General features: G+C 54.3%; 1 protein-coding gene across 2 annotated transcripts; it reads right to left on the reverse strand.

Annotated features, from left to right (window-relative positions):
• Necab2 (N-terminal EF-hand calcium binding protein 2) lies at window positions 1-27503 on the reverse strand. Of its 2 annotated transcripts, XM_052727913.1 has the most exons (13): window positions 27294-27503; window positions 24473-24497; window positions 22407-22515; window positions 20461-20486; window positions 20213-20310; window positions 10767-10903; window positions 8143-8261; window positions 7931-8010; window positions 5562-5615; window positions 4989-5101; window positions 1958-2035; window positions 957-1048; window positions 1-508 (listed from the first exon to the last, which is right to left on the reverse strand). In XM_052727913.1, the coding sequence occupies exons 1-13, from the start codon at window positions 27501-27503 to the stop codon at window positions 480-482; spliced, it is 1170 nt and encodes a 389-aa protein (XP_052583873.1). In that variant the 3' UTR covers window positions 1-479. The 2 variants fall into 2 exon arrangements, with proteins under 2 accessions (XP_052583873.1, XP_052583874.1); XM_052727914.1 differs by lacking the exon at window positions 20461-20486 and having other exon boundaries at window positions 27294-27378.
• Window positions 27504-27557: the final 54 nt, after the last annotated feature.

Raw genomic sequence — 27557 nt, forward strand, 5'->3', positions numbered from 1 at the left:
TTCCTAACCAGACTTTATTTGGTGGCTGTGGGCCTAGCATGGTGCTGGGGACCTGGGCTCTACCCAAGCCTACTTTGGGTACTACAGGGTCACAGCTCCTACCAGGTAGAGGGCCTTCAAGGAGGAGGGGAGTAGAGAAAGAGGCCTATCCATCCGAGGTGGGTCCTGCTTGGCCTCAGCCGTTAGGAGCCAGGGAGGCCAGAGGCAGGCTGGGGCGGGAAGCTGTTGGTTGAAGGCTGGCCTGGGAAGCCATCCCGGCTAACCTTGGCCTCACCAGCACCCCAGCAGTACACTCTGCCAGGTCAAGTCAGGTGTGGGATGCCAGGGGAGGGGCCTCCTCTGTGTCAGAGCAGGGGGAAGTACACATCCTTCTATTAGTATATTGAAAAGACAGCTGTGTACCAAAGTCTCTAGAAAAGGGGTATTGTCCTTTACAAGAGGGGGGGACACTAGGCTCCTTAGCATGGCCTCAGGAGGAGTCAGTCTCGGCCTGAAGTGCACCAGGCAGCTAGAGGCAGGAGAGAGAGAGAGAGTAGTGGTCAGTGGCTGGGCTTATGGGGATCAAGGCCCCTTCCGTGGAGGCTGGGATGGCTGTGAGCAGGAGTGGGTAGCGTGGGTACAGGAGACCTTGGGCAGAGTTCCAGGCCAGGCTTTGCGAACCTATGCTGCTCACTCAGGCCCTGGGTGGGGGGTGGGGGGGTCTTAGGTTCTCTCTGGGCAGACATACTTCCTAAGTTTCTTGTGTGAGTCCCCACACGTACCCCCTGGTGCCTCGGCCTCACCCTGTCTCTGTCCATGCACCAAGCCTTGGGTGAGGAGCATGCATCTGGACCAGGATTCCTGGTGGTGAGTGAGCAAAAAGTCCCTGTAGGTCCTGGGACCCTTCAAGGTGGCTGGTGCTGCTCAGAGACCTGGGGCACCCCACCCCAGTGACCATTTTGTCCCTGGCCCTCTACCTGGCACGGAGATCTGGGAGAGTGCCTCAGGCTGGCTCAGAGTGTCCACCTTGACGTGTCGGAAGGCCTTGCACACAGGACTCTGTAGGTGCCTGCAAGCCAGGAGCATGGATTAGTCCAGGGGGTATGTCTCGGAGGAGGGGTGTGGGGAACTTTAGGTGTGGGCCCAGGTCTAGTCCGGCTCTGTCTGGGGGAGGGGCTGTGAAGGCCTTTGGCTCTAGACTGCCCATGGGAGCAAGATCAGACCTCTAGCCCCGACCTTTCCCCTCCTGATTAGCTGCAGCGACGGAGGAAGGGCTGAATCCTGTGCAGATGACAGCGCCACAGCCCCCGGGGGCTGGAGCCTGTGTCTGCGAGCCAGCCCCGTGTGCTCACTCCTCCCTGCAGTACCCAGGTCCTCAATCTCACAGCCCTGAATATTCGCTGCGGGGGGAGGACAGGGGCAAAAGTGACCCCCTCTGTCTGTCCTGTGTTGGTGTTGTACAGGAACTAGAAACCTCTCCAGTACGGTGTCTCCATCTGGGGAGGTCAGGGAAGTGCCTGGGCTGTGCTCTGAACCAGCGCAGTACCCTGTGGCCAGCCGCAAGGCACCGGGCAGGTCTACTGACAACAAGGATCCAGACCCAGCACCTGATGACGCAGGCAGGTGCTGAGTGGCGGTGGCAGGGGCCGGGTGTGTGTGTGGGGGGGGGGGGGGGGAATTTGGGAAACTGAGTCCTTAGGGCAGAGATTTACATGCATGGTGCCATATGGAGAGCCTAGGTCAGGGGTCTCACTAAGAACCCTGCTGCCTCCGGGTGAAAGGCACAAGCTAGCCAGGAAAGGAAGCTTGCCCAGATGGAGATGCCTCTGCAACCAGAAGCCAGGCTCTTTCTTCACCGTCCCACCCACCCTCTCCTCTAAAGGTCCTCAGGGTGAGGGAACAGGAACATAGAGCCTGCCAGCTCCATCTTACCATAGCCCCACCCCCTGGCATGGGGGAGGGACAAGGCTGTGCCTACCTCTTCCACTCCTCCTCCGTCTCCCAGAACTCATAGATGACAAAGGTGAGGCCATCTGCCATCCTCACCGCGGCGATGCTGCAGGGAAGGGACATGCACATCTGTGGCTGGCCGTGGCTGTCTGCGCCCACAGATGCACGCCACAGTCTCAACCTCTGTCTTCCCCATTGGTCCTCCTTGGGACAATGGGAGCTGGAGACACCAGGGATATCCCGGGAGAGCGCGCAGCTTAACCCACTCTCAGGCCCTGCAAGCCTCCAGGGGCAGCCGCAAGGCCACCCGGCACAGCACCAGGGCCCACAGTGACAGTAGACTTTAGATGATTTAAAACTTCTGATTTTGGGGGTTGGGGTGGTGGCTCAGTCGGCACATGACTGTGAAAACCTAAGTTCAACCCCCAAAATCCGTGTGAAAAAACTCAAGATCCTGTCTCAAGAAAACAATGTTAAGACCCGTAAGATGGCTCAGCAGGTAAAGGTGCCTGAAACACAGCCTGATGAGCTGAGTTTGGTTCCCAGGACCTACATAGTGGAGGAGAGGCCCATCTCCTGCATGCTGACCTCTGACTTTGTGCTGGCTAGGTTGTATGTCAGCTTGACACAAGCTAGAGTCATCTGAAAGGAGGGTGCCTCGGCTGAGAAAATGCCTGCATAAGGTCTGACTGTAGACAAGCCTGTACGGTGTTTTCTTATTTAGTAATTGATGGGGAAGGTCCGAGCCTACTGGGTGGTGTCATCCCTGGGCAGTGGCTTCTATGAGAAAGCAGGTTGGGAAACCCCTAGAGAGCAAGCCAGTAAGCAGCACCCCCCCATGCCCTCTGCATCAGCCCCTGCCTCCAGGTTCCTGCCCTGCTTGAGTTCCTGTCCTGACTTCCTTTGATGATGAACTGTGATATGGAATGCAAGTGAAATAAACCATTTCCTCCCCAAGTTGCTTTTGGTCATGGTGTTTCATCACAGCAATAGAAACCCTAAGACAGACTTCCACAAACACCCCCAATCCCAACCCCTAGTGTATACACACACACACACACACACACACACACACACACACGCACGCACGCACACACGCATGCACAGAAGCTGGGCACTCAACTCAGGAACAACACCTAAGACTGACCTCTGACCTACAGATACCACACACACACACACACACACACACACACACACGCACACACGTACATTTACACACAAAACACCTGCTTTTCAAACCAAAGCATACAGTCTGTGCCCTGCTCACTCTGTCTCTTTTGGGCCTTAAGACAACCGCAGGAAGCCCAGACCTGGGCTGACAAGAGGCCACTGAAACTCAGGAAGGGCTATCCCAGAATGAATGAGCTGCAGCCCAGGCAAGCCCCTTGAATGAATGACCTGGGATGTCACTCCATTTCAGATGGGCCAGATGCTGGCGATTGAGGCAGTGATATGAACTTGTGGGCTCTGGTGGTGTCAAGGGCCCACTCAGTGCTGTCCCTGTCCCCACCAGCTCCTCCTGGACCCCACATGTGGCAGAAGTGTACCTGAGCCCCTCAAAGAGGTGTCCCTCATTAGGGTGAAGGCTATGCAAATTCTGAGTCAAGCCATTTATGAGAGAAGTGAGGGATTGCGACTGTGCCTCATCGGTAGTTCATTGTGCTCCAGCCTTAGGGCTCTTGATGAGTGGACGGGGGTGCCTGCCAGCCTTAGCCCATGGCCCTGTGCCAGCCAGGGCAGGTGCCTACTCTGGTCTCTCTCTAGGCACAGCAAAGGTTATCATGGACAATTGGGACCATAGGAGTGTGGCTACCACAGGATGATGACGGTCAGCCAGGTGACTGTCTTTGCCTGGCTGCTGGCTTCTCAGGAGGGAACTTCCGGCAGGAAGGCACAGCAGGGCAGGCTTGGGTATGAAGGACACATAGGATGAAGCCTCGTGCACTGATGTACAGATCCTGTGACAGGGTCTGCCACCCTTCAGGGACTGGGGTGGGAGGGGCAACAGAACCAGGAAGGCCCAGGTGAGGATAAGGGGGGTGCCCGGACCCCAGGGTGATGTTCCCCTCCTCTCTCTTCCTTTAAGAACCATGGCAAGGGCTGGGATGTGGCTGGTGAGATGGCATGTGCCCAGCACCCACAAGAGTTTTGGTTCAGCCCCAGCCCAGCAAAGAAAAACCATCTGTACAGCACCTCACTGAGCCCTGTCCTTATTGGGGACCTCCAGACAGGTATCACGGCAGACCCGCAGGCACCAAGAAGCCGACATGACCTCCACAACCAATGTGATGATGTGCAGTTGGTGAGTTGATCCTTTATCAGGACTGCGAAGGCCAAAGGCCCAGCCATCCCCTGCCTACCCTCTTCCCATCTCCCCATCCGTCATCAGTCAAAGCAGGGCTCTCCTCCTTACCGAAGTGTGTGGTTTCTCCCTGCAGCCCTCAGCCTATCTTCTTCACACAGAAGACAGGAGCAGCCTGGTTCCCGATGATGCCATCCCAACACACAGCTTCTGGTGCCCCTCCTTAGGGTATTCCCCCATCACTCTGTCCAGCCAAACCACCATCTCCCTCTCTCTGTACTGGCTATGTGCAGACCCTCACTGGTGGCCACACTCATCTGCTTCACCTTGCTGAGCTACCCAGGGTTGGCAGGACAGGAGTGGGCAGGGGGCCAGCGACCTGCATTCTGGAAGACCTCCCCGCTCCTGGAGACTCAGCTTCTCCCCTTAATCAAGCAGTCACTGACTGAGTTAGGCTCTGTGTTATGTAACAGTGGTCACTCTGGGTGAGTGGAGCATGAACCAGAATGGCCTCGGCCCGGCACATTATTCTGTTTATCCTCCCAACACACGATCTGCTTGATAGATGAGTAAGCCGAGGCTTGGGGGTGAACTCACCCACCACCTCCTACAGCTGGAATGAGGCTGAGCCTCACTTAGCTTCCCTGTCATGTGCCTCCCCTAGGGGAGGGCTGGCTCGGCCCGGTCCCCATCCCACTGCCAGCCAGAAGCCCTGGTCACCACCCCCACAAGCTCCACAGAAAGCTTTGTCACTTACTGGAAACAGTTCCTTTCTCCAGCCGTGCCCCGGAGATACTGTCGCAAGGAGTCCAAGAATTCGCTCAGCTGCTCAGGGCACACGGCCATCTCTTGCCGGACCAACTGCAGGTGCTGTGGGCCAAGGTAGGAGTGAACATGTGTGCCAGGCCCTTCCCCAGCCATGGAGACAGGCCAAGTCCCAGCACCCCATGCCCTGTTTCTGAGGGGTCAAGGCATTAGGGTCAAAACAAACCCACCAGGCTCTTCATTCTTACGTGAGCAAATCAGCTAACGGAGAACAAGGCCCAATGGGTAAACTCCCGAGGGGTCCCCACAAACAGGGCAGGAGGGACGCTGCAGGGAGCCCCATCCAGAGACACAGCCTGTGACTAGCAGGCTGCCTTTCTGACAGAGCGGGCCAGATGCTTGCTCTGCTCCAGGCCAGATGTTTTTTATCAGAATCCCAGAGCCTCAGCGCACCATGCCCCTTGGGGAGGGGAAGGCAGAGAAGGGTGGCCAGAGACATGGAGCTGTAGAACACTCCTCAGAGGGCTGGAGAGACAGGGCAGAGGAGGGGCGGAGAGGGCCTCACCATGTCCGTGCCTTCTTCATCTGAGAGGCGTTGCTGCAGGTCAAACCAGAGGGTCTAGAACAAAACACAGCGGTGCCTGTGATGCAGGCCACCTCCAGGGAGGCTCCCAAGGTCCCACCCAGGGCACGGGGTACCTGGGACCCCCAGAGTTACAGCCCCTGTCCCAATGTGCCAGGGGCTCTGAGATTTCCCAGGCTGGAAGCGTGGATCCCAGGGCCACGCCTTGTGGACAGGCTGCTTAGCTCCTATACAGCAGCGTCAAGGGGGATCCTGAAGCCAGAGAGTCAGGGAAATGACAGAGGGCTCCTTGTGACCCAGGCCTCTGAAGCACTGGGAGGCTCAGAGACCAAGATGGGCCCCCAAGAAACTTGGGGTGTGTGGCTGGGGCAGGGAAATCATAGACAGTAACAGGCACTCAGGGGGCCGGCCCCAAATCAGGATACCGTTTTTTACCAAGATTTCATAAGAGCCCTAAGACCCATAACTTGCTTACCTCACCCCTAGCAGTGACCTTGGGTTCCCCATGAACCCATGGTCTGCATGGGGTGGCCTGCACGATGCTCCCCCAAAGCCCTGAACCGAAAACTTTCTGTATACATCTCATTTCCCAGCCTCCCTGAGCCAGCTGCGGCCTGCTGTGTGATTCAGGAATGCAGAAGCCACGCCAGCTCTGTGGGTCACCAGTGACTGGCACCCAAGACGGGGCCAAGTGCACATGTGTGTTCGGTCATCACTACGTCACACACAGCACAGAACCCTGGGCTCTAAAGCTTCCCCCAATGGGTTAAGCATTAGGACCTGGGTTTAGACCCATGTCTCATCCCCACCTGACAGAAATCCAACCACACACACATAAGCACGCAAGAGGCGCATTCACTGCTGAAGAAAACAGCGGTGGGTGGGCGAGGTGGGGTGGGATTCTCAAACGTTTGAAACGAGGGCCTGCCTCTGAATCACACCTCCAGCCTCCACTGACCTCTTGCCCACACATCTCAAGAAAGTGCCCGGTGGGTAAGATGTGTTCCCAGGTCCAAGCTTGTTTCTATTACTTAACAGGCACACAGGCAGCTCCCGAAGGGCTAGGGCCCCACCAGGAGCCTTTGGCCTCTCCGCAGTCAGATGGCGAGCCCAGCAGTACCCAGACCTACCACCCAGCACCTCCATCCTCCCTGCCCTCCAGGCACAGTTGGAGGCATTGCTTGGCCAGCTGGGGGCTCCCCCGAGCCTGAAGCTGGCTTGAATCTGCCCATACTAGTGGCTTAGGCCAATCAGAGACCTTGGGGGACCCCGCCCCACCATCTCCAGGATGCCTAGGTGCTCCTGGTTACCAGCAAGCCTGGTTGTTAGGGCGACCGGGGTACTAAAAATAAGCTTCAAAGAGCCTCCCTCCTGGGGCCCCCACTGAGTTGTTATGACAACCGGGCACAAGGTCCCCACCGCGCTGCTCTCACCCCAGGCAGGGCAGCAGGCTTAAAAGGGGTGTGGGAGGGGGACAGCCCCGCAACTGAGCCACCAACAGCCTTTCCTCCAGTCAGACTGCTTCCCAGTGAGAAGGCCCTTGCTTCACGCCCACGAGTCCCTCAGAACAAAGCCCCCAACCCAGCCAAGTGCCAGAGATCCTTGCAAAAGAAATACGGAAAAACAGAAGAAATGTTACCTCAATCCCAGGGCTCTGAGACACCTGTCACTCGGTGTAGGCATGTGCGTGGGAGTCCTGCGCACACGTGTGGGGGAATCTGGTAAAGGATGACTAGCAGTGCTAACATGGCTAAGGTTAGATGCTAACTGGGACAGCAGACTCTGACCTGAGCCACCTGCGCCTTGGTGACGAACACTGGTCTCCTGAACATCTCCGCGGTCATCCAAGCAGGAATTTCAGGCTCAGAGAGGGTAAGCCACTGACTCGAAGTCAAACAGCAGAAACCCAGCTCCAACAGAGGAACACCTGAGCCCACCCATCTGTAAGCCCCCTTAGGAGTACTTTGAGTTACACACTGTCCCTAGAAAGGTCCCTGTAAAGGCTGGACTGCTCCACACTTCCGGACTGTATTGCGTTGTCAGCATTCTGTTTGGAACCTGCCTCGAACCCCCGCTGGCTCCCACTCACACCTGCTTTATGCCTCCGGTCTTGGAGCTGGCTGGCTTTCTTCTTGGACATGTCCACAGCTTTGAGCTGTCAATCACACATCTCTACTGATTACCCTCTGCACCTGGAAGGCTGCCTGCCCTCCCATAGGCAGGACCATGACCTCAGGCCAGCTCTCTAAACCTCCAACCCACCAGGGTGCCTCTGTCCTGGCCTCAACCTCCCCACAAGCTCTAATTTGGACAGGCCTGGGAGAAAGGCGAAATGGGTGGGGCCGGCCTACCTTGCTCTCCAGTCTCCCAATCAGCTCTGCCAACCGGCTAATCTGGCCCTCCAGCCCCTCCTCCTTTGGCTCCCCTGTGGCTGAGAAAGAAAGAGACGCTGGTGGTGGGCAGGACCATCCTGAGGGGGCAGAGCCCCAACCCCAGGCTAGGACCTAGTGCAGATTCCTTGGGTCCCCTTAGAGGGCAGCAGTGCCCACTGATGCTCTCTTACCCACAGGCAGGCTCTTCCCGGGCTCCGGGGCCATGAGCTTGTGGTTGGGGATGTAGGGAGGACTTGGGCCTCCATAGTGGCTCTCGGTGACGCCGTGGCTGGGTCTGCAGTGGTCCTGTCTGAGGTATGCATAGGAGAAACAAGGTGTCGATGAGGGCAGCTGTAGGACCATGGCCGTGTCTACGACCTTCACCACACACTTACGAAGCCCTGACTGTGTCCTGAAATATGCACAGACCTGCCCTGTGGGCCCACGCCTGCAGGATGGTCAGAGTGGCCTTCATTTTCACAGAGGAAGAAACAAGACCCATGCGGCAGGTGACTTGGCCAAGGCCATATGGTCAGTGGGGCCATAGCTCTGTGTCAGAACTCCAGAGGCCAGGCCTTATGCTCCACAGGCTCGTTTCCATGGCTGGCATAAGGCTGGGCCGGGAACCTGTCTGGCTGACCTCTTAGCTTATAGTTTCCAGCCAGTACGGCTGAGCCCAGGCTGGGGATACACAGTGTATTTTCCTCCCTCCCGGCCTCAGTAGAGGCCACTGTGCTGTGGAGTGGTTTCCGGGGTAGAAGACCTGGATTTTTGCCAGTGAGACACCCTACCCCCAACAAGACAGCAAGACAATACTCTGAGCCTGGCCTGAGCCAGACTCCATCTCTTGACCCCATATCTCCTTCCCCCATGGACACAACTCACCTGGCACCCTTCACCCCCCAGCACAGCGACAGGCACCCAGCAGGGTCCTCAAAAAATGCAGGGTGAACAGCCAATGCCTTATGCACAAAGATGGGCTTGCAAAACTGACTACAGACATACCAGTCAACAGGGTGCGTGGCTGACACCCCCCCATCCCTGAACCCTTTAGTACATTTTGAATTTGTCTCCTGTGACCCCTGAAAGCTTAGCAAGTCTTTCTCCTGTGTTGAGGAAGCAGGCTCAGCTCCCCGACCGAGACAAGGTTAGCGGAGGCTTTGAGCTGTCAATCACACATCTCTACACACCAGTAACAAATTCAGTGTGTCCCTCAGACCATGAAGAGCTGAGTGGGAGGCCCCTCAAGCAACAGGGTCTGTATAGCAGCTTCTCCTGGAACACAGCATCCCTGGGGACTGCTCCAGGGCGGGGACACAGGGTAGTGCGAGGGAACTCAGGGCCTGGAGCCAAAAGTGTTTAGATGTGGGGCAGTTTGAGGTGTCTGTGGGCATGGAACAGATTTCCCATCAAGACACACCACCCACTCCTTCCACTGACATCTCGGAGTTATCCCCTCCCAGGTGGGGGCAGGCGGGTGGCGCCATGGATGGAACCACGGAGCGTAGGAAGGCAGCCAGGAAAATTGCCCAAGGCTGCTCTCTGCCTGCAGCAGGAGAAAAAGGGGGCAGTTGGATTAAGACAATAATAATAAATCAATAAAGGGAAAGCTGTCTGTTCCCAGAATGGTGGCTGTTGACAATGGGAACTCGGGATCGCCAGGCTACCCACATGTGCAGAGTCATGAACTGCCCTTTCAAGTGCTGACGGCAAACACATTTGGTAACGGTGTCACTTAAGAACCCCTCACGGCCGGGCAGTGGTGGCACACGCCTTTAATCCCAGCACTCGGGAGGCAGAGGCAGGCGGATCTCTGTGAGTTCGAGGCCAGCCTGGACTACAGAGTGAGTTCCAGGAAAGGCGCAAAGCTACACAGAGAAACCCTGTCTCGAAAAACCAAAGAAAAAAAAAAGAACCCCTCACGGCCCTATCTGATTGAGGTCCTCACTGACCAAGGGACACCCACGCAAACCTCACCCCACAGCAAAAGAGCATCCTGGCCACACTGTGCCCCTCTGCCAGGCACCCTGAAGTTGTACACAGATAAAGCCAAGACTGGATAGCCCATGGGTATGGGCTCCCTGGCAGCTGCCACCTGTGGGTGGGCCCCATTTACTGCTCTGAACAGACAGGTGTTTGCTCAGCCAGCTATAGGCAGCATGTGGGTGGGCTTCAAGCTGAGCAGGCCCTTCTTAGCTGAAAAGACTAAAGTGTCTCAGTCTAGGTACCAGGCACACAGCACTCACGGTACCCATGAGAAATGCCCAGGTGTTTGCCTGCATACCCAGAGACCAAATGAGCAACACCTTGAACTTCATCCCTCTCCAGAATCTCCTTCAGCATCAGCTTGGTCCTACCCTGCCTTCAGTAGCTCCCTCCACTCCTACAGCTCTCCAGGTAACAAAGAAGGGAGTCCTCGGGGATCCACAGGGTTCCTGGCAAGAACACATTTCCCTCTGGATACTCCACTTCTGGCATGTGGCATTTGTGACCCCATCCTGCAGCCAGGTACCACTTTCCAAACTGGTTTCTGGTGTTTCAAAGTGGGCCAGGCAGCAAGCCAGTATTGTGGGAACAAGGAGAACTATGGGTCCCAGGAATGCATGTCCCACACCAGCCATTCTCCTAAACGTGTTCTGTCCCACGTAAGTCTCAGGACTCAGGTACTAGGTCCTAAGTGTGTCCTCAGATTGCAGTTGGAGATGTTGGGTGGGGGATACAAGAGAGGTGCAGCCACTTGACCAAGGTCACCAAGATTTGGGGTATACAAAGGGTCAGGCTGCTCTGAGTACCCCCATATGTCCCACTGACGTACCGGATCTGGCTGGTCTGTTCCTCAATGGCTTCCACAGCACTTTCCACGGAGCTGAGCAGCGACTGGATCTGATTGGCTGTCTCCTTCAGAAGGAAGCGGGTCACAAACTGGTCCACATTGCTCCCACCTTCATAAACCTGGGGGCGTTGGGAGAGAACCTGGATGTGGGCTGGCACAGGGGCTGGGGACACCTTGGGCTAACGTCTCTGCTTTGTGGTGTGGGGCCCTGCACTGCCCCCGCTGCATCTTAGAGACTGCAGAGCATCCAAAGCAGGGCCCCCAGATTCAGAGGCCAAGGCGGGACCTCAGACTTCATTTGGATTACCTCTCCAAGCCCAGCCAGTGGTAGCGCTGTCTCCCGTCTTACCCATGAGGGACCAGATGAGTTTATAAGATGCGTGGCACAGTGCCCATCACATGACAGACAGTGAACTGTAGCTGCCGTGGTAAAGGTGGCAGCCGAGTTGACAGTGGTGATAACATTGGCAATGGTGTTGGGAAACTGGTGATAGCAATGTTGATGGTGAAGACAGCAATGGAGGTGTTGGTGACGGTGATGATGGTGATGATGGTGAAGACAGCAATGAAGGTGTTGGCGATGACAATTATGATAGTGGTGGTGATGGTGTTGATGGTGGTAGCGGTGATGGTGTTAATGGTGATGCTGGTGATGGTGATGGTAGTGTTGGTGATGATAATGGTGGTCATGACGGTAATAACACCAGCAATCACTGAGTGGCATTTCTGTTGCTGCAACAGAGAGAAAGCACCAGGAAAGAGGGCCTCATGGACTCTGCCCCCTTCTTTCTTCTACAAGAATTCTTTGTGCCCTGAGTCTTCATATTGCTGTTCAGACAACTAACTGAAGAGAATCAGTGCAGGCAGGAGGGTTAAATGAGTCCCAAAGAACTCCTCTGAGGCCTGTGCTCAGAGGTGAGGAGGGCACAACAGTAGGGTAGCGGAGGGGTAGACAGGTGCACAGGATGAGGAGCAGCACGCTCTGGAGAGAAGGGGACGCAGCAGAGCCTCTCCTTCTGGCAAGACTTCAGTACTGCGGTCCCTCGTTGTGATTCCTGCCTCTGCAGAAGGTTGCAGAGAAGCTTGGCTTCTTAGGGTCAACAGGGGTGCGGTGGTATCCACCGCTGGGGTGGGCGGGTGGGGGAGAGGTGCTGGGACTCAGCCGCTGAGACTTCACCCTCTGGAGTGACCCCTCCCCCTGTACACTGGAACTCTGCCCAGTCCCTGGTAAAGCAGAGAAAAACAAGGCTCTCAAGGAAAGCAAATTAAACTATCCATCACTCTGACTGGGAATTAATTAGCAATAATTACACATTGGAAAGCATGGCTGGAAGACAGAGAGGCTGAGGGACAAGGCGTGGGGGGCGGTGCAGGGGAGGGTACACGAAGGTGGACATTCTGTCCCGAGGCCTGGCTTGGAGCCACTGTGGGCAGCCCCTGGTGGAGAAGACATCCTAGCCTGAGGTGCAGGCAGCTCCTGGCTGTCTTTCCAACAACCCAATGCCACCCATAGGCTAGGGAGCAATGGACTCTGACCATTGAATATCTCCAAACATGGTTTTAAAAAATAAATAACCACCCCACCCCCAGAAAAAGGCTGCTGGAAAGGCAATGAGCAAGACAGGATGTGGGGTTCACAACAATCAGACCAGGAACTGACAGGGCTCTCAGTGAACTCAGTAGCTGGGAATTTCAAAGACAGGCCACCTTCTAGCCGGGAGGGGACAATGGAGACAGTACCCTTTTCTCCTCAGCCAAGAGCGGCTCCTCAGTGAAGGGCCAGAGGGGCTGTGCCTGTGACATGTCTCTGCGACAAGCCATTTGCAGGTCACTGGGAGTTGCCCAGAGCCCTGCAGAGCATTCGATTTGCCCTGTGACTCTGTGGACAGCAATTGATTGAGACTCTCCCCTAACATCCAGGCTCAAGCCACAGAGAAAGGTCCCCAACGAGGGGAGCTGTGTGAGCAGTGGCTTCCGAGGTAAAGAGAGAACTTTACTGTTAGCCACTAATTGTTCACTTATTTATTTATTTTTTCGTGTGTGCGTGTGCACGTGTGTTTGTGCCACGATGCATGTATGGAGGTCAGAGGAGAACCTGTGGAAGTCTGTTCTTGCCCTCCACCATGTGGGTCCTCAGGACTGAAGTCAGGTCATTAGGTTTGGTAGTAAGTTCCTTGACAAGCCGAGTCCTCTCAATGGTCAGATTAAGTCAAACTACTGAAACTACATCTTCCCATCTCAGAATTCCCTCATCCCCAAAGTGAACAGGAGATGCTTTTAATGACCTAAGAAAAAAATAGGATTGAGGATGTTTACAGAGATGTGTGGTGTGTGTGTGTGTGTGTGTGTGTGTGTGTGTGTGTGTGTGTGTGTGTTTTGAGACAGGGTCTCATGTGTAGTCCTGGCTTTCCTGGAACTCCTTTGTAGACCAGGCTGGGCTTGAACTCACATAGATCCATCTGCCTCTTTGTCCTGAGTGCTGGGATTGAATGCGTTCGTCACTATGCCTGGCTCCAGAAGCCACTAATACGATGAAAATGAAGATTTTTATCTTCTAAGTCATAATCAATGAAGCAGAGCAGACCATCAAAAGGAAGAGTGTAAAAGAGGTGAAGGAAGAATGAAACAGAGGAAGAACAAAGGACCGCAAGAGCCGCCAGCCCGGATGGAACATTCATAATGAAAAAAGGCAGCCATGGTCTCCTGGGTGCAGACACTGTTCCAGAGCTGATTAAACAAGATGCAGCCGGCCCGCACCCCATCAGAGTAGCAAAGGCTTTGCAGACAGAAGCCGGTGCAGAGAGGTTCTGCAATCACACTCGATCAGGCAGACAGGGCCAGCTGCCTTAGCCAGGGCGCTAGAGCTTAAATGAGAAAACATGACAAGAGATAAGAAGGCTGAGGACGCAGTGTGCACCAGGCTGTTACTTCATCCTCGGGGCTGGTGCGAGGCTGCTGTGAGCCTTGCTGAGCTTGGTGTCAGGGACACAGCTGTCATAGAAAGCAAGTCGGCCGAGTATCAAGAGGCTTCGGCTCTTCATATTCTTTTTTGAGACAAGGTCTCTGGCTGGCTTGGAACTCGTAACAATCCTCCTGCCTCAGCCTGGACAGTAGCTAGAGTGACAGATTTGTATCACTACATTCAACTTGTTCATATTCTTTTTAAGATTTCTTTTTATTTTTCTGGATGCTCAGGTGCCTATGGAGGCCAGAGGAGGAAGCTGGAGTTAGAAGAGTTGTGAGCAGGGACTGAACTCAGGTCTTCCGGAAGAGCAACAAGCATTGGTAACCTCCGAGCCATCTCTCCAGCCTCTTGTTCATATTCTTTAGACCAGTAAGCATCCAGTTCTGATCATCACTTCTTAAGAATAAAGAGGGGCTGGGCGGTGGTGGCGCACGCCTTTAATCCCAGCACTCGGGAGGCAGAGGCTGGCGGATCTCTGTGAGTTCGAGGTCAGCCTGGGCTACCAAGTGAGTTCCAGGAAAGGTGCAAAGCTACACAGAGAAACCCTGTCTTGAAAAACCAAAAAAAATAAAAAAATAAAGAGGGAACAGATCTGTATGCACTGGGTGAGAGTCATAATATATGTATATTACATATATATGAATATATTTACAACAGTAAAATCTTAGAAATCAACTCATATGCTCAATCATAAATGAAAAATTAGTTAATTCAAGTAAGACTATTTAAGAGACACTCTCAGCCAGGCATGGTAGGACACACCTTGTGCGGGCTAGTTTTATGTCAACTTGACACAGGTTAGAGCCATCAGAGAGGAGGGAGCCTCGATTGAGAAAACACCTCCATAAGGTCTGGCTGCAGGCAAACCTGTAGGACATTTTCTTAATTAGTTTCTTAATTAGTGATTGATGGAGGAGGGCCCAGTCCATTGTGGGTGGTGTCATCCTTGGGCTGGTGGTCCTGTGTTCCATAAGAAAGCAGGCTGAGCCGGGCGGTGGTGGCGCACGCCTTTAATCCCAGCACTCGGGAGGCAGAGCCAGGCGGATCTCTGTGAGTTCGAGGCCAGCCTGGGCTACCAAGTGAGTTCCAGGAAAGGCGCAAAGCTACACAGAGAAACCCTGTCTCGAAAAACCAAAAAAAAAAAAAAAAAAAAAGAAAGCAGGCTGAGCAAGCCAGTAAGCAGCACTCCTCCATGGCCTCGGCATCAGCTTCTGTCTCCAGGTTCCTGCCCTGTTTGAGTTCCTGTCCTGCCTTCCTTCAATGACAGACTACCGGGAGGTGGTGGCACACACCTTTAATCCCAGCACTCGGGAGGCAGAGGCAGGCAGATCTCTGTGAGTTCAAGGCTAGCCTGGTCTACAGAGAGAGTTTCAGGACAAGCCAGGACTACACAGTGAGACCCTGTCTCAGGAAAAACAAAAAACAGGCTACAGTGTGGAAGTGTAAGCCAGTATAAGCCAGACAAACCTTTTCCTCTGACTCGCTTTAGCCATGAAGCTTCATCACAGCAATAGAAACCCTAAGACACACCTCTAATTCCAGTACTTGGGAGCAGAGGCAGGTGGATCTCTGTGAGTTCAAGGCCATCTAGGGCTTCACAGTGAGACCCTGTCTGAAAATATAAATAAATAAATAAGTAACTAAATTGACACTCTTAAAAATTACAGGGAAAGTGTTAAAATACTAATTAAAAGGCAGCAAATAAAAATTTCCTGACAGCATATTAAAAATATTGGGGCTAGAGAGATGACTCAGTGGTTAAGTCACTGGCTGCTCTTTCAGAGGACCCAGGTTTGATTCCCAGCACCCACATGGCGGCTCACAACCCTCTGTAATTCTGGTTTCAGGTGATCTGACACCTCCTTCTCACCTCCGAGGGCACTTAAAATAAAAATTTTAAAGAAATTAAAGAACTACACATTAAAAAAGTTGCAAGAATTATCCACCAAAACTCTTCTCCATCATCGAGGTTCTGGGTGATCTGAATCTGGCACTTCATAGTTTGTTTTCTGAACTGAATACTATTATTTGGTACAATAAAAAAAATACAATAAAAGTCTAAATGCATCAAACAGAATGGATGAAAATATACACAAGAAAAGTAATAGTACAACAAGAATTAAATGACAAGATACTACTTAGTATGAGAAGTTAGCTCTCATGTTCCACAAGAAAGATAAATTAGAAAATCATAAACAGGGAAAAGGGCCAGCAAGGCGGCTCAGCGGGTAAAGGCACTTGCGGCCAATTCTGACAACCTGAGTTCAATCCCTAGGACCCATGGTGGTGGAAAGATAGCAGCAACACACACACACACACACACACACACACACACACACACACACACACACACGTCCTTTGACTTCTCCAAAACCAGCTGTCACACCACTGAGGTGTCACTTAACATGTGCAGAACAGACTGGCTTTGTGTTTTTAAAGCATGTGTTCCAGCTGCATGCATTTCCCAGCAAAGGCAGGAGGACATCTATTTTCAGGTCTGATGTTCCACGCTCTCCAAATGTCCCTCCCAGGCACCTGTGAGACCATCATAAAGACAAAGCGTCATGCAACCAAAAGATGAGTCCACACAGGACGCGATGGGGGAGGAAACTTCCTGGTCACCCATCTTTATCACACACAACACAGTGAATGCAAGAGACAGTTCAGAAAACGCTGGGGACAAAGACGCTGCGTGGTACCGGCTGTGGTGGCCTCAAAAATACCAAAGGTCAGGTTTTTGGATTTCAGAATTTCATATGAACCAAAGCATTCTATTCACACATACGGGGAAAAAAAAAAAAAAAAAAAAAGACCAAGGTGACGATGAACCCAAGCCAACAGAGGACAAGAATTATAATCATAAGAAGCAAAAATAAATTAGAAAACATAACACACGTATTAAATAAGTGTCCGGGGCTGCCTATGAGAATCAGCTGGTTAAAACAGACAACACTGTCAAATATAACATCTGTAAAATGTAGGAAGCAGCTGGAAGTGGCCTGTGCTTCTGACTCCAGTACTAAGGAGGCTGGGGCAGGGAGGTGGCAAGTTAGGGGCCAGCCTGGTCTACACAGTGAGATCCTGTGTCAACAAACAAAATGAAAGAAAAGAAGGACGGAGGGAGGGGCGGAGGGAGGGATGGAGGGAGGAGTATCTGAGCGCTGTATCCGAAGTGTTCTGAGACTGTGACAGCCCTGACCTCACAACCACGTAAGGACTTTTTATTGTCCTTTTCTGCATGAAGTGTCTGTCTTGGTCCAACAACGATTTAGACTTTTAAAAACAATCATGAGAACACACTGTGCATAATTAATCATGGAGGTGAACATGTCCAGGTTTGTTAAAGAATAAAGGGAACACACCAAAAAGGAATGACTAAAGGTAGGATTCGCTGTCAACTACCTATTCCAGGGGCTGGAAAAATGACTCCGTGGTTAAGAGCTCGGGCCAAGGACCCAGGGTTCGATTCCCAGCACCGACATGGTGGCTCACAACCATCTGTGACTCCAGTTCCAGGGGATCCAGTGTCCTCTTCTGGCTCTTGCCTGCTCCAGGCACACATATGGTGCACTGATGTACATGCAGGTAAAACACCTCACACATAAAACAACAAAATAAGACCTATGACAAGAGTCCCTACCCTTTCAGTTCTTTGAACCAAGAGCTCTGGATACATTTTGTTTTTTAATAGAAAAAAACACTGCTGTACATCTCAGGGATGGTGAAGCATACAGGAGATGCCCGAGTCACATGATTTGCTCCCCAGGCCACCATCCCACCTCAACTCCTAATGCAGCGAGAAGACACCCAGTCGGGGACAGAACCGAGTGGAAGATGATGAAAGAATGATGTTCTGATAAGAGTTGATCATGGAGCACTGGATATTCAATATGAGAGAATCTAAAAATAGACTCCACCCATCGATAGCTGAAGCAAGATCATCAGATCATTAAAAAGAAAATCCACCGGCATTTGAGCAGATTCCTTGCCATCACCCAAGACAAGACTGAACAAAGGGGAAGGCGAAACGTATTTTTGCACAGGCTGAACTGAAGAGGGTTCTAAAATAAGAGCTGGCATTAATATTGCAATTAGCAGAAAGATGCTGGAGAGATGTACTTGAAAAGCTGGGGCCTGGCGTCACTGTGATGTGTTAGGATCTGGGGAATATGCCACATGCAACAGAGTCACCGGAGGAGCCCATATTAGTCACCATGCAGGAGACTAACCCAGCTAACCATGACAGAGGCTGCTGCACCACAAAATCAAAGCAGTCAGCTACAGTCAGGGATCACAGGGTGTCTTTTGCTGGGATGAAACACCATAACCAAAAGCAAGTTGGGGAGGAAAGGGTTTATTTCAGCTTACACGTCCACATCACAGTCCACTGATAGAAGTCAGGGCAGAAACCCAAGGTAAGAACTGATGCAGAGACCATGGAGGGGCGCTGCTTACTGGCTTGCTCCCCTTGGCTTGCTCAGCTTGCTTTCGTATAGCACCCAAGACCACCAGCCCAGGGGTGGCACCACCCAAAGTGAGCCAGGCTTCCCCACATCGATCATCAATCCAGAAACACAACACGCAGGCTTGTTCACAGGCTAATCTGTTGGGGGGATTTTCTTAATTGAGATTCCCTTCTCCCGGATGACTCTAGCTTATGCCAAGCTGAAATAAAAGCTAGCCAGCACACAAGAAAAGCATTCAGATCATCAGCAAGCTGCCTTTCTACAAACAGGCCAGCTAGGGGATACCCAAGAAGGGGAACAAAAGTCAGCTACCATTGTCAGGCCCTGCAAGGATGCTCCAGCATCCCCTGAAACCACCATGAGCACCTGAGGCCACATGTGCAAGGTCCTTGTGGCACCATGGCTAAGGCTGGGCTGAGCCTCCTGGGATGGTGAGGTTCTAGTCCTGCATGCCATGATCAAAGAGCAGGTAGAGCACTCTGTGGGACCAAGCAAGGCCTCATTACAGCCTTCGGAGACAGGGCTCTGCTCCTAGATGGGAGGGGTCTGCACAATCCATCATCCCCTCCCTCTTACAGCCAGTGACAGCAGAGGAGGCCAATGCGCTTGCCTGGGACACCCTGCTAATGCTCCAGACACCGTGGGACACTCGGGCTGTTAAGTAAAACTGCCACGATGAGCCCCCTTCACCCCTTGAGAGCGGCTCTCACAGGTTCTGAAAATACTTGCAAACAGCAAGACTCCTGACAGCGCAACACCAGAACGACAGTGGGGATGTGTGGCTAAGTGGTCGGGGTGGGGGTGAGGTGGAGTGGAGGTGGGGGTGGAGTGGGGGTAGGGGTGAGGTGGAGTGGGAGTGGTGGGTGAGGTGGAGTGGGGGTGGTGGGTGAGGTGGAGTGGGGGTGGTGGGTGAGGTGGAGTGGGGGTGGGAGTGGAGTGGGGGTGGGGGTAAGGTGGGAGTGAGGTGGAGTGGGGGTGGTGGGTGAGGTGGAGTGGGAGTGGAGGTGGAGTGGGGGTGAGGTGGAGTGGGGGTGGGGGTGAGGTGGAGTGGGAGTGGAGGTGGAGTGGGGGTGAGGTGGAGTGGGGGTGGAGTGGGGGTGGTGGGTGAGGTGGAGTGGGGGTGGGGGTGAGGTGGAGTGGGAGTGGAGGTGGAGTGGGGGTGGGGGTGGAGGGTGAGGTGGAGTGGGGGTGGGGGTGGAGTGGGGGTGGGGGGTGAGGTGGAGTGGGGATGGGGGTGGAGTGGGGGTGGGGGGTGAGGTGGAGTGGGGATGGGGTGGAGTGGGGGTGGGGGTAGAGTGGGGTTGGGGGGTGAGGTGGAGTGGGGTTGGGGGTGGAGTGGGGATGGGGGTGGAGTGGGGGTGGGGGGGCAGACTCAGCCACGTTTGGGTGCATGGCAGTCCGCTGCAGGCGGGGCACAGGCTGCCCGTGAGGAACTGAGGGAGCTGGCATTACCTATGTAGCCCTGTGTTCAGCAGCTTAGAGGACCTACTTCCCTGAGTTCAGTCACGGTCTGGAAGATGGACACTCTCACTTCACCGACAGCGAAAGGGAGACTCCAGTCCTTCAGCCTGGTCACTGACCAGATGGGCTAGGTCTCCTCTACTACCCATGTGCCAGCCCCTCAGGAGACACCAGTGCACTCCTGGGTCAAGTTCAGATAGATAAAACCTAAATCCCCGCTTCCAGATCCCCAGGTCTGCACCACCCCTGAAGGAGCCCATCATTCGGGGATTCCTGCCCTCACCAGGTATCCACACCAGGACCAGGCTTGACCCTGGGAAAGGCCCTCACACTCTGACGCACACCCTCCTGGACAGGGCTAGCCACCAAGGTGCTTCTCTCTCTACATGGTTTGTCTTGGCTCCTCGAGGAGCCCTTACCAACATCTGTCACCACAGATCCAGACACCCTTGAACAACAATGCTCAGAAAAACCTAGAATCAGCCGGCACTCACTCAGGCCCTAGCTTCTGGAGTGTACTACCCGCATCCACTGACCTTCTTGGTGTAGCCCATGGCTTTCAGGACCGAGTGGTTCAAGGTCTCCAGGGAGGCCAGGACATCCTCATAGTCTCCCATGTGGTCCACAAAGTAATCTGGGGAAGGAGGTGGCAAAGGTCAGGGGTCACAGAGGATTCCAGCCTCTCCCTGGGGCCCTCCCACCAGCCCCACCCAGGTCCACACTGCTTTGCCCACCTCTGGGTAATCTTGCCCACACCATGGTGGCTGTAGATTCAGGTACTTACCACACAGTTCCTTGGTGTCCACATGGCTGGAGAGGGAGAGAGGGAGGGAGGGAATGAGGGTGAGGGAGAGAGTCAGCAGGCCTGTTTCTGACCCTCTGTGTAGTCCTTGAAACACTTGGGTGGCCCTCTCTGCCCCCTCTGCACTGATATTGTGAACTCCACTTCATAGCAGAGGCTGGAGCGGGAGCCACCTGCCTGCCCACCAGGGTCTGTATTCTTCTTTTATTTTGAGATAAGGTTATATTATGTAACCCGGGCTGGCCTTGAACTCTCATGATCCTCCTGCCTCAGCCTCCTGACTGTTGTGGTTACAGACCTATGCCACCCCACCTGGCTGCTCAATATTTGTCTCAAAGCCTGTGGGCCATATCCTGAGTAGAAGGGACCAATGAGGGGCTGAGCCTGGGAGCAGGGCGGGGCGGGGGGTGGGGAGGCTGCAGGGTGGGCTGTGATTATCACAGGTTGTCAAAGTAATACCACTGCCCCTCCTGGAACTCTTGGGGCCCTGGGTCAGCCTCCATTCTAGCCCTGGGTTTCACTCCTGACAGCAAAGCAGAGCAGGATCTGGTCCTTGCTCAGGGTTGAGGGAGGTGTGTGAAGGCATCCGTGCCTGATGCTGTAGCAGAGGGACCAGGCAGTGGCCGTGTGGGTTCTGATGCCTTCTCCTTCCTGGGCCTAGCCTGTACCCTGGCTTAGGACTGCTTTTGGTCGATTCCACATTCAATAGCATGCGTCTGGGTCAAAGTTTTCTGTAGATTCCAAGACTGGCGATTGCCTTGGAATTTCTCTGATATCCCGGAATGCTGCTTCTGACATGTGAGCTGTCTGCGTCCAGAAAGCATGCTGGGCAACTCCAGGGGCTAATGTTTGCAGTTCCTACTTCGGGGGATACTGGAGGAAGGAATCCAGAATGTCTTCGGAATTTTGACCTCCCCTAAAGTAGGTCCACTCTGCTCGCCCCTCCCATCCCCTCCACCAGATCAACCTCTTAAAGCAGGGCCTCCTCTTCCTCCACCTAGCTAGCCTGACACCTGAGGCTCCCAGGGAGGATGTATCACTCAGTGGGTGCCCAGGAGGCTGCAGAGAGGCTGTGAGACCTCATGTGGCCTGAAGACAGTGTCCCCTGCTCTGCTATGAGGATTGAAGTCACTCCTGCACAGTGGCATCCCCAGAAATGACATCTTGTCAGGTTGGACTTCAGGCTACCACTTTACTCTGACCCCTGCAAACTAGCTTGGTAGTAACCATGTGCCCAGATCATACTAGTCTAGACCCCCAAGGGATCCAGCCTGCTCTAGCACCCCCACTTTAGTCCTCATCACCTCAGGAAGGTGACCAGATGCCTCTTATCCACCCAGGTAGAATTCAGGAGCAATGGACAAAGATGGGTGAAGGGCCCGTGCGTGTGTGTGTGTGTGTGTGTGTGTGTGTGTGTGTGTGTGTGTGCAGGGCACACTTATGCAGGTGTCACACTTATGCAGGTGTCCTGCGAGGCTGAGCTGCAGGTCCATGTCATGACTGGGTTGCAGAAATGGTTCAATTTGCTCCAAGGTCACAAGTGAGGTTCATGCTAGAGTTGGGATTCTTATGCGTAAGGGTGGTTTGGGATGGGGGTTCATGGGGACAGGATCTTAGAAAGCAGATTCTGGAGTAACATTGGAATCAGAACACAGAGTCACTGCCAATGTCCCGTCAGTCCTGTGTGTACTACATCGGGCCCAGGGTCTCTTCTCTCTGGGCCAAAGTGGCTCAGAAAGGACAAACTTTGTGGCAGTCACACATACAGGATTCACACCTCCACCTCAGCCTGGCAGTGAGATAGGTCTGACTTTTGGATTAGTGAGTCGGAGAGCTCCAGGCCTCTTGCCCTTAAACAGAGCCTTGTCATTATGGAGAAGGGAGGAACCTACACATCCCCAGGGCGCCCCCCAGTAGCCTGGACTCACTTGGTATTGTCTGAGTCAATGGTATGGAAGAGGTCCTCCAGCTCCTTCTCATTGAGGACACCATCTGCGAAGAAGAGTTGAAATTCCTCCAGGGACAGCTTCCCGTCATCTGCAGTGGACAGGCAAGGAAGCGGCAGTTGTCTCCGAGAGAAGAGCACATGGTGGCCCACAGCCTGTTCCCAGAACCACTGCCAGGACAAACTCCCAGTTGTCAGACTGAGGTCTACTGACTGGTAATCCCAAGCCAACAGAGACAACAGAAGCTAGTTTCTAGGGACCAAACACCTTGCATGCTCTCTACCAGGCAATCATCCCTCTGTGTCCCCCTCAATCATCTGACTCCGACACTGTTTAAGTAATGTCCTAACCTGACATCACTAATCTTCCTATAGTGATCACTCCCAACCCCGGCCCCAGGTCCTAGCTCTGGGAAAGGGAACATTCCCTCTATTGGGTCATTCTACAAGGCATTAGTAGTCTGAACTCAGACCTTCAATATAGTCTAGGGCAGGACTTTGTGCCATATGGTAGGTGCCAACACAGTCCCCCACCCTTTTGGTGAGGAGTAGTCAGTGACTCCATCTTTCATAGAGTAGCTGAACTGCATAGAAAAGACTAGACTCAATGAATACGTGCTGTGATTGATTAGTCATGTCTGCCCTAGGCACAGCATGGGGTGTGCTAACACCAGGCCCAGCTTCCCTTATCATAGATGATACCTCAATATCCTCTGTACCCAGAGAGAACAGGGAGCTGGAGGACAGGGTGTGTAGATCCTCTGATTAGAAGCCTTCTGACATTTACCTTGGGTGGTAGCCGCAAGTTTAATGAGTACGTATGAGCTATTAAGAGGAAAATATCCTCCACTTGGCCTCTGGTCCAATTAGAGACGACAAGTTGTCCTGGAGCTTCGTCACCTCTGCCAGCAACCCAAGTGGGGCTGTTTGCAGGTGGCACTACTAATGAGCAGGAGCCCAGCCTGCTGCAGTGACCTTTCAAATAGCAAGAGCCTGTGAGCCTCATCCCTGGAGGGACATGCTGGCTGGTCCTCACCCCTCTGCCAGCTGTCAATGCAGTCTTGTAGGGTGATACCCTGGGCTGCTAGTCAGGCCTCTTATTCTAGCCTTCCCTTGGGGATTGGCTACCCAATCTAGCACAGTCAAACCTAGTCCTTATCATGAGAGCCTCCCAGAGACATACAGCCTTGTTCTCATGAGGGAAGGCATCTTCCACACACTGGCAGAGGACCTGCTGTGCTTTGGGCACAGTGAACTCACCAGAGAAGACAAGTCCAAAATCTCAACCTGTGGGAGTGGTAGGGAGTCAGGAGGGTGCAGTACGAGGCCCACTGCAGGCTGACACCCCTGAGACCTATATTGAGGCGGGGGCAGGACTCTTTTCCTGGGTCGTGAAGGCTCTGCACAAAGCTACCACATCTTCAGTACCATTTGATCCCCCTATATCTCCTTTTCCCATGTGGAATCTGCAGGTGGTCCTTCACCCAGAGGCCTGGAATTATGCTTATCATCCCTAGAGCAGGCCCAAAGAGGGCAACACTCCTCTGCAATGGTTCTAGTCCAGGCTTGTTCCCCTGCCCTTTCATATCCCAAAGAGCTCTATCCCACCCCACCAACCACATGGGGCAGTCAGCAATGGCTCCCAGAAATGACACAGGAGCTGGACAAAGCCAGAGCCACCTTGAATTCAAATCCACTTGGGAAGGGAACCAGGGCCTCTGGGGCAGGTGACAGGCAAGGGCCTCATGAGTACTTTCTTCATGGATGAACACACCACTCTCTGGTTCTCTTTTGAAGTGTCTTTAGGTCACTAGCATCTCCTCTTTACCTCACCCCAAAGCTCAGGGGAGCACACAAGACAGCTATTACTGCTTCAGCTTACAGAAGGGGAAACTGAGGCACAGAACAGTAACAGGAGTTGGCCTGTGGACTTCCTGTGCTCTTCGCCTTCAGGTTCATCGGTGTCCATGTCGCCACCCCTAACTGTTATCCACAAAACACCGGGACAGGGAATGCTGCGGGTAGTGGAGCACCCGGAAGGAAACTCACCATTTTTATCCGCACGGCGGAAAATCTGCAGAGAGGAGACTTGGTGTCAGTCCTGGGCAGGGTCTGGGCAGAGGCCCTCAGCAGCCTCTTGACCCAGCTAAGATCTCTCTCCCAGGAGCAGCTTGGAGGCCCAAACTTCCCCAGGAGACCCCATGGCTGGGACCCAGTTAGAGAGACAGCAGCAGGCAGAGGCCCCTCCCCTAACTACTTCAGAAGCTACCACTCCCTCTCCCTCGGCACTGCCAGCCTGCCCACGGCTGCTGACAGACACACACATTCGTGCTGCACACTCACGCACACCCACATGTATCTCTGCAGGTGTGCGTACACTCATTCCTCTAGACTCCTCCATTGCTGAGCACCCAGCTGCACCCAGCCACGCTCAGGAGCCCATGAGAGCCGTGTCTCCCCACCATCCTCTTCTCAGGACCCACCTCCCCTTGCTCTGGCTTGCCTGGGTCCCTTCCGAAGGAGGTGATCTTGAAGCCTGGTGACAAGATCAGCCCACAGGAAGTATGGTGTCATTATGAGATGCGGGGAGAGGCAGGCAGGAATGTTCTGGTTGCAACTAGCAGGGATGGGATGGGGAACAGCCCAAACTCGGGACCTGCACTTTGAGACGAAGTCACTCCCTGTTTGGCTGACATGTGAACCCCTCGAGGTCATTTAATGACAAGTCTGGGTGCCCAGGGTCAAGAGGCTGTTGCTGATAATCACAGGGCACTTCCAAAAGCCGCTCAACCCAGGCCATAACCCAGGCAGGTGGACCAGCAGCTCCCAACAGAGCAAGGTGTCTGCTAAGACCTCCCAGTTAACAGAAGAGCTTTGATGTCCAACACTGGACCCACTGAGCCATGCTTGTCTTTTAACCAGCTCCCTGTGTGGGTTCATAACCCAGCACTGTAAGGTCTGAGATGGTCCCAGGGTCCGGGAAGAATTGGCTCCCTTTATCCAGAAGGAGACTTTAGCTCACAGTGTGCCCAGGTTCCCCCCGGCCCCGGGTTTTCCCAGACTCAGGGAGGTCTGACGGGGTTCTGCTAAGCCAGGCAGGAAGTGCCACCCCCTTGAGTCTCTTGGAGTCAAAGGACAGATGGCTCTGCTCACCTGCACCCCACAGACAACAGGACAAGGGAACCGTGTGTTCTCTGGGTACTCCCAGACCCCTAAAGGCCTGGGTGTGGAAATGACTAGGTTGATGTAGCACCAAGTGACACCAAGGAACGTGGCTCCCAGAACCAGCGTGAGTGACACCCTCCCCCTACTCCTTACCCCACTTCACAGATGAGGAAATAGAGGCTCAGGCTGCACACAGCAGCGAGTGCAGAGGAAAGGGCTGGACAAGGCTTCCCTGAAAGAGGGCCAAGCTGCCACCTCCACTCTGGACTCTGCCTGGGTCCTGCTGTGTGTGTGCACGTGTGGCGAGTGTGTGCGTGCATGTGTGGCGTGTGTGCACCTCTTGTGTTTGTTCATACTCTTCTGTGTTCGTTCATGAGAACACCCATCTCCGAAATCATCCTGCTCTGACAGGATGGGCTCTGAGAACTAGCAAGGGAGGCAAGGTGGGGATAGGGTTTCTAGTCCCCTGACACTTGTAGGGGTGTGTGGCACACTCACGCGCACACACACACACACACAGACAAGCGTGCACATACACACTCAAAACACCCTGACTCTCCTAGAACCTTGTAACATGTAAAGGCACCCCCCTCGGACCAGTCCCAGGAGCCCCTCCACTGGCCACCAGTCCTCTCCTGCCCATGTGACTCCCCTACACTGCAGGGGGGGGGGGAGCCGTGTGGTGCATGAGGAGCTGGGTGGGGTGAGGAGTGAGTCTGGGGTCCAAGAGTCAAAAGGAAAGAACAGGAAAGGGAAGGTGGCAGGAAGAGCTGGGGGAGGGGGTGAGGACCCCTAGGTCCGGGCAATGGTTCTTATTCTATGGGAAAAGAGCAGGTGGGGAGGGGGCTTCACTCTCAAAGAGGCACGGCACGAAGCGGGTGGGGTGGGGCGGCTCAGCTTCCTTAGCAGAGAAGAGTTAAGGGGTGGTTCAGGGGCTGTGTGTGGTCTCAGGGAGCGGTATCACTAAGGGAAGAATCCCGGATAGAGAGGAGGGGGGTAGAGGTGCCCAGGGGCTCTTGTCCCGGTCGTAGGGACTCAAGTGAGAGGGTCTGGTTAGGACCAGAAGAGGGGAATAGTAGCCAGACTTATGGAGGAAGCTCTAGGGGTCCGGGATATGGGATGAGGGGGTGGGTGCAGGAATGTGAAGGAAGGGGATGTAGAGGGTCGTGGAGTTCCAGTGGGAACAGGCGCCCCAGCCGCGATTAAAGAGGAGTAGGGTCCTAGCGATGGGATGAGTGGAAACGGGAACACAGAGGGAGGGGACTGAGGAAGAGGGTCGTGATCTGGGTACGGGGCTGGGGGCTTGAGTCTCCACTCGGAGGAGGGTTCCGGCTATGAGATGTGGGGATGGAAGGAAGTGGATGAAAAGGATGGAGGTGAGGATCCAGTCCGGCTGGAGTTGAGGGTTGGGGAGGGGGATCCCTGAGGGAAGAAGGGGTCCCAGCTATGGGATGTGGAGATGTAGGGATGAGTGAAAGTGGAGGGGGGAGATGGAGAGGATCGTGCGGTCTGGATTGGGGGACAGGCGCCTCAGCGGCAATGAGAGTTGGGGCTTGCTCTTGGGGTCTTCGCGCGGGAGGAGGGTCCCAGCTAAGGGATGCGGGGATGCGGGAACGTGCAGGAGCGGATGGAGGAGAGGGTCCTCGGATCCCGGCTACGGACTGGTACCCAGCCGCGCTGGGCGGAGGGTCCGGCGCATACTCACGTCCAGGATGACGGCCGTGCCCCCGCGCGGCGCGGCGGGCCCGGGGTCGGGGTCTGCGATGGGAATGTCAGGGACGAGCGGTGCGCGGGGCTCGCCCATCCTGGCGCCCACCCAGCGCAGCAGCCCGCCCAGCGCGCGGCCCTGCGGCGGCGGCTCCCGGAGCAGCCTGTGCGCGCCGGCCCTGCACAGGCGCGCCGCCCGCTCGCACATCTCGCCCGCCGACCCCCGCCCGGCCGCGCCCCCGCGCGCCCCCTGCCCGCGCCC

The sequence above is a fragment of the Peromyscus californicus genome, unplaced genomic scaffold, assembly GCF_007827085.1.
Source record: "Peromyscus californicus insignis strain IS unplaced genomic scaffold, ASM782708v3 Scaffold_8__1_contigs__length_139910024, whole genome shotgun sequence".
Classification (NCBI taxonomy): domain Eukaryota; kingdom Metazoa; phylum Chordata; class Mammalia; order Rodentia; family Cricetidae; genus Peromyscus; species Peromyscus californicus.